The following is a 9,883-nucleotide window of genomic DNA, read 5'->3' on the forward strand; positions in this document are numbered from 1 at the left end:
CACCACTAAGAAAGTCCTAAACCTCTTTCACTCCTAACTCCAGTATCTGATTCTCAGAGAACCTAACTCGTGTGCTCAAACCTTCAGCTGAATTTTTTCTTCCTTGCTATAATATTATTTTTTAAATGATTTTGTGTTAAAAAGTTTTTATACTCAGACTGAGACCTGATGTACCTTTTCAAAATACCCAGCCACTGAGGTTTGATAATTGTATAAATTGAAGTTTAAGAAGTATCTCCTTCATTCTCTTCTTCACTTAGCAGATCTTACTCATCCTTGAGGTGTCAGCTTAAATATCATTTCTCCATGGGGACCAGCATCCGTAGGACATACAGAGATGTCCCAAAAGATGGAGTCTGCCTGGGGAGATAAAGATGTCTATATGGTCATATGATCACAGCAACATAGGAAATGCTAAGGGAGACCCGAGGCAGAGTATCCTGCAAGCCAAATGATAGGGCTGGATAGAAAGTGTTCAAAGAACTTGGGGAAAGTGGTATGTCTGGGAAGTCTGGGAGTACAGAGAGTAGGGATCTAGGAAGGCTTCATTTAGGAAATGGGATTTCAGCTGAGTTTGAGGAACAGGAAACATGAGTCAGTGGGGAAACCATCTTGCCAATCAGGCTCAAAGAGAGAACTCTTCCCAAGGTGGACAGGGAGGGGCTTAGTGAGTGAGATGCAGGAAGTTAGAGGGCTGCTAGATGGGGCGAGAGTCATTTCCCTCTCCTCAGGACTGTCAGTTGGTCACTCTGTCTCTAGCAGCATCCTGGCAGCTTGTCTTCTTCACAGCCTTCGGGGCTGACCAAGTCACACCTGGGGCACACCAGGACACGGGGCTGCTGACATGGGAGCCCTTCCATGGCTGCTCCTCCTCTTGCTGTTCCAGGAAGGTGAGACAGACTGCTAGCTCCAGGACAGGAGTATCTCTTTCCCCCTCTGTTCTCCTGCTGGGTCTTGGGCTAGCAAGTCACCACCTTTGGGACAAAATGCTTCAGCTCTTCTGGAGTAAAGAGGACTAGGGTGTGGCTTCAGTGCAGGACCAAGAGATGAGGAAACCTGGGGATATGGAAGGGGAAGCAGCCCCATATCCCTCCTGGGGATATGGAAGGACAGCAAATGGAGAAGAGAACATTTGGAGGGTGAGGCACAGATGGAAGCCAAGCCCTGGTAGGTGCTCAAGTCAGGTGCAGCAAAAAGCTAGAGCCAGAAGAGGTAACTGGAGGACAAGGTTGAGTGTGGGTCATAGAAAATATTCAACTGAGATTGAGACCACTGCCCTGCTGCCAGTCTCTGCAGCCTAGAGACACCAGTTGTGTTGTTTCTATCTTTTCTTTCTTTATCTGCAGCCGAAGGGGACTCTGGAGATGGTGTGGATCCTGAGGAAGTGGTTGCGGTCCTTCAGGAGTCCATCCGCCTCCCCCGGAAATACCATTGGATGAAGAGGTTGAGAACATCATCTGGCCCTCCCATATAAGGCTTGCCACTGTGATGCCAGGGGAAGAGGGACATCCGGCTACCATCATGGTGACCAACCCTCACTATGAGGGCTGAGTGAGCTTCCTGGAGCCCACCTACTACCTGCACATTAGCAATCTGAGCTGGGAGAACTCGGGGCCTTACCAAGCTCAAGTCAACCTGAGGACGTCCCAGATCTCCACCATGCAGCACTACAATCTTCATGTGTACCGTGAGTTAACTGGGAACCATAAAGCTGCTTTTTCTGGCTCTCCTGAGCTTCTCACACAAAGGATCAGGGGTCTTAGGACTCGGGGTTATGGCTTGAGGGTCTGGGATGGGAAGCCAGTCTGCCTCCAGTGTGTCTGACCCCAGTATCTGCACTGCAGGTAAAGTGACCTGGAGTAGCAAGACCCTGGACTGAGGCTATTCCTGTGGATGTGCCCAACGCAGTGATACGGGTCAAGGGTTTTGTTTACAGACGTCTAGGGAGCCTTTCTCTTCCAGTGAGATTCTGTATCCTGGGCATGAATGCCAACTCCATTCTTGAGCCTTTTGTCCTCCTGTGTGATTTGAGGGCTACTAATCAGGGTCTCCTCTCTACTTGAACCCAAATTTCCTCTTAGTGCCTGCGACACTGACTGATTTTCTTTTTCTTTTCTCATTAATTAATTAATTTATTTTTGGCTGCGTTGGGTCTTCATTGCTGCGTGTGGGCTTTCTCTAGTTGCAGCGAGTGGGGGCTTCTTTTGCTGCGGAGCTCGGGCTCTAGGTGTGCGGGCTTCAGTAGTTGTGGCGCACGGGCTCAGTAGTTGTGGCTCCCGGGCTTAGTTGCTCCGTGGCATGTGGGATCTTCCCGGACCAGGGATTGAACCTGTGTCCCCTGCATTGGCAGGTGGATTCTTAACCACTGTGGCACCAGGGAAGTCCATTGACTGATTTTCTACCTTGAATCTTGCAGAGGCACTGATTAAACTATAAATGCCCCTGGGAGGGGTGATAATATTTTCTAAGATCAAGAAGGTAGGACAGAGTCTGAAAGGAGGTGGGGTGCAAAGGTAAGAGAGCAGGCAAGTCATAAAGGGGAGGTAGAATATGCCAAAGGCAGCTCTGTCTGCTTGGCAGCCCTGGGGACTCTGGAACAATAGGCTTGATGGTGGCTAGGTGCTGTTAGTTTGGCTTGTTTGTTAAGTGAAGCAGGTCTCAGTGGGCAGCATCCATACCCCAGTGTTGAAGAGCTTAGGAAAACAGACCCCACCCCTGATTACTTAGAGGGTCTTTGTGTTTCTCCTTCATCTAGGATGGCTGTCACAGCCTCACATGACTGTGAACTTTGAGATCTCTGGGGAAGAAGGTACTCTAATATGTCCTTGACATGATCCGTAGGGAAGGCAGGCCTGGACGTGACCTACTCCTGGATATCCTGGGAGGACGGCGCTGACACGGCCCACGAAGGCTCTGTCCTCAGCACGTCCTGGAGGCCCGGGGAAAAGGCCGTCTCCTACACATGCAGGGCAAACAACCCCATCAGCGACATCAGTTCTCGTCTCATCCCTGCTGGGCCCTTCTGCGCAGGTACCAGGGCCCCAGAGACAGCCCCTGAGCGACCACAGGGCCTCAAGTCTACCCCCTCCCTCCCTCCCTTCTCCTCAGGAGAGTACATGGAGTCTAGACCTAAGTACTCCCATGGAGACTTGACCCCTGGATTGGGGAGGGGCCACCCACTTTCCCTGTGCTCCTTCCTAGTCCTCCCAGCTTCCAAAGGTCCCTTCTAGTCTCTTACTCAGGTTGAGATTACTCCCCAGACCCCAGCCCCTGAAATTCTGTGAATAGAATATACATTTCCTGAGATACTTGCCAAGGAACATCAACTGACTGTGAACTTGACACCCCTTTGTGGAATTTGGGGTAGGTGTCTGCCCCCTAATCCAGACCTTCCCTCTGGTGAGCCCCTCTCTCCTTGCCTTCTTCTGTCCCAGATACTGGCTACCCTTCGGAGAAGTCCTCCACTTCCTTCTGTCTCCTGGCCAAGGCATTGCTCATCCTCTTGCTTTTTGTAATTCTTGCTGTGGGGATCTGGCTCATCCGAGTCCAGACAAGAGGCAAAATGCCAAGAATGAAGAAACTCAGGAGAAACAGAATGAGACTGAGAAAGAAGGGGAAGCCTGGCCCCAGCCTGGCCTGATGGCCCCCTGGGGACCCCTGTCCTGACCATTGTTTCTTCCCAGCCCCAGGGGAGACCTTCCTCTCCTTCCCAGACTCATCTCTTCCCACGGGGCCAAGGGGTGGGTGTCCCAAGGGCCATGCTCCCCGAGGGAAGATTGTCTGGCGATAAAGTCAAATTCGGTGACCTCACTCGGGGAGGCGCTGTTTGGTCCTTCACTGGGTGACTCTGGCAAAACCTGCTTTCCTGCCTTTTCTTCCATTCCAGTTACTCTCTTCCAACCCCACGTGCTTCCCTCACCTGCCTTTGGGAAGGAAAGTGAGTCTAAAAGACCCGTTCACAATGAAGTGTTGGTATGTTATTATTCATGCCTAACCCATTCCCCACCAACACACATAACATTTACACTTCAATAAGAAAAGTGAGCGATTCCTTTTAACCTAGTTGAAGCTGTGACTCCTGAATGGGAGATTTCAGGCAATGAGAACGCTACATAAGAGCGGTGTTATTCCTGCCGATGTTTCTGCTCTCACACCCTCCTTCCGCCCTGGCAGATGAGTTCACTTAGCTCCTCCCCCCCCCCCCCCCCCCCCCCCCCCCCCCCCCCCCCCCCCCCCCCCCCCCCCCCCCCCCCCCCCCCCCCCCCCCCCCCCCCCCCCCCCCCCCCCCCCCCCCCCCCCCCCCCCCCCCCCCCCCCACCCCACCTCACCCCACCCCACCCCAATCTAGCGGCTGTCCACCACGGGCGCTCTGAAGCACCCCCGTGCAGTCCTACTCTGGGTCTGACCTTTCTACTCTGATCTTTCGGTCACCTCCCTGGTGCCAGCTTCTCTGGGGCTCTGGTGCCTGCCCCACAGAAATGGCAACTCAGCTGGATTAATAGCGGAGGTCTGAACCCTTGACCTCTGTTTGTGGTTGGTGTTACTGTCCTGTCTGTCCCTTCTCCATAGACTTCCAGGTCTCACACCTTCTCTCTGGACTCTGGGTTAATGCCCATCCACTACACATACATTACCCATCCCCCCCACAAAGGCCTTTAAGTTTATATGTTCTTTCTCTTTCCCAAGCCCAGTGATCAGTCTGAATTCCTCACCCTCTGCTTAAGTCTTGGTCATTCTCCCCACATCAGATCTTGTAGCTGTTACTTAATGTGGCTGCTGTGGCACGGTGGGGAGGGGGGTGAATTGGGGAGGGAATGGAAAGCCACTCAAGTCACAGGACATGCCTAGGGAGTGAGTGACCTGGAGGAGGGTGGTGTGTAGGATACGGTAGGGAGATCACTGGGTGAGATCTCAGGAGATCTGGGCTGTGCTCTGCCACTGGTCTCTGGCTTGGGACACTTTGTCCAGCAGATGTCCATGGAGGCACCGTCCCTTTCCACCGGGAACATGCGCTTTGAAGGAGAGGCATGCACAGGTGCAGCTGACTGGCGCTCTTACCGAGACAGGGCTAAGTGAACACCTTGGCTCCCACAGGGGCGGGAGGGGCCGGTAACCCCGGGGGATTTTAGAAGAGGGTCTGAGGGGTAGAGACAGAGCCATGTGGCAGAAGCCTTGCCGGACATCTCTCTGCATCCGGCTTTCCCCTCTCAGTGAGGAGAAGGATGCTGACCTCCAAAGTGTTTCCCAAGAAAAGGAACACTGAGGCTGTGAAGGTGCAGTGGGACGCACTGGGGAACCACGGGGACCAAGGACGGCTTTAGGGAAAACAGGACACATGGACCAGGCACTGGGACACTCCAGGAGGGGGGCTCCAAGAGTAGCCAGGGGTATGGTGGAAACCAAGAGTCAGGGTCTCCAGGGCTGGAAAGGAAGCAGGGCCAGGAGGTAAGCAGGGGCTTCCTGTCTAGGTTTTGGGGCAGGAGATGGAACCCTGTAGGGCTTGGGAAGGAGGTGATGAGGTTGGGAAACCGGTCCCCAAAGAGCTCCTAAGAATAGCAACCGATCCACTCTACTCCCTGAAGGCCTGAGTCCTCGTCCTGCTGGAAGGCAGTCCCTGGCCTGAGGCTGGTTCTCTCTCTGTGCCTCCCTTTGGGCTGAGGAGACCCACCTCCGAAAAGGCACGAAGTTCTAGGACCAAGCCTGCAGCACCCAACTCCTCCAATTCCTTTAATACCTTTCTGGAGACTGAGTGGAAAAGGCCAACAGCCATCTTGCACACACAGGGGCAGGTCTTTTCTTGTATATTTCAGAGTCTGGCACAGGAAGTCAATAAGGGAGTGAATGTCCCTGTATGGCTGGCCCAGGGCCCTCCCTAAAATTTGGCAAAATACCTTCTCACACCCAGTCTCTGAACAGAGAAAGGCTGAGGTCCCCAACCAGTCCAGAGCACCTGGAGGAGGAAGGCTCAGACCCTCAAGGAGGTGGAATATAAGCTCAGAGAGACCCAGGCCTCTTCCTCTGCAGGAAGCCAGGATAATAATCACCTGACAGCACTTTGCCTTTTGCAAAGTTCGCTGTTTTGAAATAGGTGAAAAGCAAACTGAGGGCAGGAGGATAATATTTGAGCATTGAAGAGTCAGGCATTGGGCTAGCCCTGGAGAGGTGGAAAAGACACTGTCTGCCCTCAGGAACTCTTTGTGGGGTGTGTAAGATATAATTACAACGAGCTGTGACAAGGGCTATGGGTGAAGGTGAGGGCGTGGTGGGAGCAGTCACTGACGGTGTCCTGGAGGGAAGAGGTAAACAGAATTTTTACCTGTGATTAGCAGTGAGTTCAGGGAAGGGAGAGAAGGACAGTCTAGCCAGACAGAAGATAAGTGGGAAGCCACTGATAAGTGAACAAGCACTATGAATTCTAGGGACTACGGGGCCACATGCTGCTGCCCTGTGATGAAGGGGTAAGTGATAAATGAGTCTGGAGAGGTAGGCAGGGCCCCTCTGATAGGCTAAGGGCTGGGGAGGAATTCAAGGATGAACAAGACCAGCTCCACACACTCGTGGAGCTAGAGTCTCGTTGGGTCAGCAGTTAGGCACGCCAACAGCCAAAGGACAATCGAAGAGGAACCATACCTCTTTTCTGATCAGGTGACAGGACCAGTGCTCATAGCAGGTGGTCAGCAAAGTCCCTGTAATTGACAACATTGTCTGGTCTTCTTGTCAACAAGTTGAAAATACGTGGGCTGGCTGAAGCTGTGGTAGAATGATGCTAGGTAGAATCCTAGCAGACTGAATACACTGTCCCAGAGGGGGATGATTACGGATCCAGGACAACCCAGGGGAAAATCTTTAGTTTTGAGCCTCAGGGACTAATTTTACCGACTTTCACTCCTGGCATGGTGAGGGAACAAGTTAGGGTTAGGTTCCTTTTCTTAGCAAAAAGCCAACAAGATGCATCTGAATCAGAGCAAAATGACAGTAATAATAAAACACAAAATAAACTTCCAGAAAAAAAAAAGACCATATCATAAACTTTAAACAATTGAAAATCATTTTAAATCCCAATTTTACAAAAAGTTATTTTAATGTCATCTTCAAGAAAACACTGGAGACAGCAGAAATGAAACCTTTGAACTAGAGATGGAGCTGATTCTAACATGGGGAAGGGAGATATTTCCCACTAGCTGGTGAGGGGCCAAGATGTAAAAGAGGTTGTGCTCTTCGACCATCTTTCCTAGGCATTCTGCCTGGCCTCGCTTTCATGCTGTGTCCACTGACACGTTTTCATTAGAGTCTCAGCACTGTTAGGTCAATCTGTTACATTGTAACATTGGAAGCAGCCACTTTGGGAAAATTTGCTGGAGGCAGAGCCGGAGAGATCAGGCCACCACCCCCCCCATTTTCATCTCAGGCTGTGGCAAAAAGCACCCAGATGTTTACACCTGGAAGAACTTTCCAGCAGTCAAAGTCCCTGAAGATGGGGCTTCCCTGGTGGCGCAGTGGTTAAGAATCCGCCTGCCAATGCAGGGGACACGGGTTTGAGCCCTGGTCTGGGAAGATCCCACGTGCTGCAGAGCAGCTAAGCCCATGCGCCACAACTACTGAGCCCGCGTGCCTAGAGCCCGTGCTCCACAACAAGAGAAGACACCGCAATGAGAAGCCCGCACACTGCACCGAAGAGTAGCCCCTGCTCGCCGCAACTGGAGAAAGCCTGCACAGCAACGAAGACCCAGTGCAGCCAAAAAAAAGTCCCTGAAGATGGAATGAGTCACTATAAGGGGTGGTGAGCTTCCTGGCCCAGAATGTATGGAGCTGGATGACCACCTGGAAGGGAGGATGTGGCAGGGATACTGGTCTTGAGGTAGGAGATAGATGGGCACTTGGGCTGGACAGCTGGTGTTTGTTGTGTGGAGTAAAACTAAAGCTTTGTTCTCACCCAGACACTCCAAGGACAAAGTTAGTGGTGGAAGCTGAGCTCTGCTGAAGCAAAGAGATAAGGGTCCCACTCCTGAGGTCAAGGGAAACTTCCCTGTCTGCACATGCACAGGAAGGCTCCTTGGAGGTCAAAAATGGAGGGGGCACCACCCCATAATAAGTGTGGATGTGCACACACACGCCTCTGTGGTGGGATCTATCTTAGCAAAAAGTTGTGCACGCATGTTGGGGAGGGTCCTAGGACTGGTCAGGTGTGCAAAAAGAAACGAGATAATAGGCCAAAGGTAAACAAAGACACAGAAGGACTGCCCTGTATAAGTGATTTAAATCACCTCTTTACTGCCCTCCTCCTCATTAGAGAGGACGCCCATACCCTTTCTCTCCAGGTATATATTTCTACCTTGCTTCAGTCTTAAATAAACTGTTTTTCTGTGTGCTCTCCCACTTGTGCTGTGTCTCTAATAATAAACTTTGTACCTGCTTTTACAGTTTTTGCCTCCTTGAAACAGTCTTACTTTCAATGGAGGTAAGAGCCAGGGAACTTTGTCTCTAGCCCCTAGCCCCTGGTGGTCTGGTGGTTAGGATTCCTGGTTTTCATCCAGGCTTCTCAGGGTCAATTCCTGGGCAGAGAACTAAGATCTCTCTTCAGGACCACTCACTGCTGTCCCTCCGAGTTCAGTGTGAGCCGTGGTTAGACCTATCCTGTTGGGTCTCTCCTGGTGTTGAGGCCATGATTGGGGATGGTGCACTCTGCGTGTCAGGAGCTCAGCCTGGGGTGAGATCAGAGTGCTGCTTTTGGGGAAGGCTTCCAGGGGAGCACCCGGACAGACTTAAGACTGCTTAAACCTGGTGGGGAAGGTGTCATGACCCTGCATCGCCAAGGCGGCACCAAGGTGAGGAGGTAGAAAGCTCTATGGGGCAGACATGCAAGATGTATTTCTGCCTGCTGTTGAAGTTTCCAAGGGGGTGGGTGTGATGGAGCCCCAGCTGGGTCTGATTCCAGCTCTGCCCTGTGCTAGACAGGAAGTCTTGGGCAGGTGACTACACCTCGTGGAGCCTCAGTTTTCTTATTAGTCAAACGGAGCCATACCTACCTCTGAGGGTTTCTGTACAGGTTACATAAGAGTCATGAAGCATGTAGTCCAGGATCTGGCTCCCTGTAGGGGTTCAGTAAATGAACCCTGGAGGATGCTGCCTGGGCCCCCCCAACCCCCATACCAGCAGATGGGGAGGCAATCTTCCTCTCCCAAGGTTTTCAGTCTCTCGTGCCAGGATGTCTCTCCCCTCTGGGCCCGTTTCTCTGGGTGGTTGGTGCGGGTAGCTAACTTGGCAACCTCAGGCTGGGAGCGTCGCCTTCCCCTCTGCACACTGTGGGCGGCGCCTGGGGAAGATTTGGGAGCTCGCCAGTGCAGACAGGTATTTCCAGTCCAGCCAGAGAAGAAATGTGTGGAGGTGGGAATGGGGATGGGGGAGGAGATCAGAGGAGCGGGGTGGGTCCCCTGGGAGGAGGGGGGGGGGAGTCCTGCTCCCCGCTTGGTGCTCCTGCCCCCAGGCTCAGATTTCAACCCTAGCTGCCACTTCTGCGGTTAAGCCCTTTAGGGGAGGGGAGAGGGTCCAAGGTGGCTTACACAGGAAGGAAGGTGTGCAAGGAGCCAGCTGAGGGCCGGCTCCTGCGACCCCGGGAGCCCGGGACCTGACCGGCGTAGCCCCCCAAGCTTGCGGCGGGAAGCGGCCAACCGGCCTTTCCACCCTTCGTTGTATCGAGCTCCACCAGGGGGCGACCCGGCCCACGTGCCACCCAGTCCAGCTCTCTCGAAACTACAACTCCCAGGCCGCTCGGGGGTCGCGCCCGCCTTGCCTCGCCTTCTGCTCGCTCCAATTGGCCGCCGCGGGAGGGGGATTGGCGGTCTCCAGGGCGACGGGCGGCGCTCTGGGCATCCGAGGCGGGGAG

General features: G+C 53.0%; 1 protein-coding gene across 1 annotated transcript; it reads left to right on the forward strand.

The window, feature by feature from the left end:
* Positions 1-844: 844 nt before the first annotated feature.
* SLAMF9 (SLAM family member 9) lies at positions 845-3,640 on the forward strand. Its single transcript, XM_007129640.2, is given in 7 exon segments — positions 845-890; positions 1,343-1,377; positions 1,379-1,418; positions 1,421-1,687; positions 2,756-2,811; positions 2,814-3,030; positions 3,435-3,640. Coding segments are annotated over 7 exon segments (867 nt in total).
* Positions 3,641-9,883: the final 6,243 nt, after the last annotated feature.

Source organism: Physeter macrocephalus, chromosome 4 (genome assembly GCF_002837175.3).
Source record: "Physeter macrocephalus isolate SW-GA chromosome 4, ASM283717v5, whole genome shotgun sequence".
Classification (NCBI taxonomy): domain Eukaryota; kingdom Metazoa; phylum Chordata; class Mammalia; order Artiodactyla; family Physeteridae; genus Physeter; species Physeter macrocephalus.